This window comes from Merops nubicus, unplaced genomic scaffold, assembly GCF_000691845.1.
Source record: "Merops nubicus isolate BGI_N331 unplaced genomic scaffold, ASM69184v1 scaffold32002, whole genome shotgun sequence".
NCBI lineage: Eukaryota > Metazoa > Chordata > Aves > Coraciiformes > Meropidae > Merops > Merops nubicus.
In genome coordinates this window covers 1,138-1,570 of record NW_008596091.1, presented here as the reverse complement: position 1 = coordinate 1,570, position 433 = coordinate 1,138, and the positions used below count along the sequence as shown (strand labels likewise).

The 433-nt window shown below is 54.7% G+C and overlaps 1 protein-coding gene across 1 annotated transcript in view; it reads right to left on the bottom strand.

Annotated features, from left to right (window-relative positions):
- Positions 1 to 25: 25 nt before the first annotated feature.
- The window catches only part of LOC103769111 (glycylpeptide N-tetradecanoyltransferase 1-like), a gene marked incomplete at both ends in the record, with an annotated part of 1,442 nt that continues 1,034 nt past the window's right edge, over positions 26 to 433 (bottom strand). Inside the window, one exon of the mRNA XM_008936285.1 lies at positions 26 to 146. Coding sequence (XP_008934533.1) covers positions 26 to 146 — 121 coding nt within the window. The remainder of the gene's footprint in view (positions 147 to 433) is intronic.

Genomic DNA, 433 nt, shown 5'->3' with positions numbered 1-433 from the left:
GCACCACTCCTGCAGTGTAAACGGCCTGAAAGATCCCCTCCAGATGGACCCGCCGCGTGATCTCGCGGATCAGAACCGGAGCCACCCGTTTGGAGCGCAGCTTTTTGTGGACGCAGAGGAAGTTAATCTCGACCATCTTCTTCTCTCTGGGGAAAGAAATGAGCATGAGACCCGACTCGCCTGACCTGGGAGACCCTGGGGCATTTCCCTCCAGCCCCTTCAAGAGAAAGAGGAGTCAAAGCCTCAGGGAAGGCCAAGGGGCAGGGGTTGGATTTGGAGAACTCTCCTTTAAGCTGTTGCCCAACGTCTTCCCAGGGAAAATGGTCTCCATGCAGCCCTGGAGGTCTTCTGTAAGACAGAGCTCTAAGCTGACCTCACTCATTGAGGCAAAGAGCCTTCATGGCTGATAACTCAAAGCTCACCCTGAACAGAA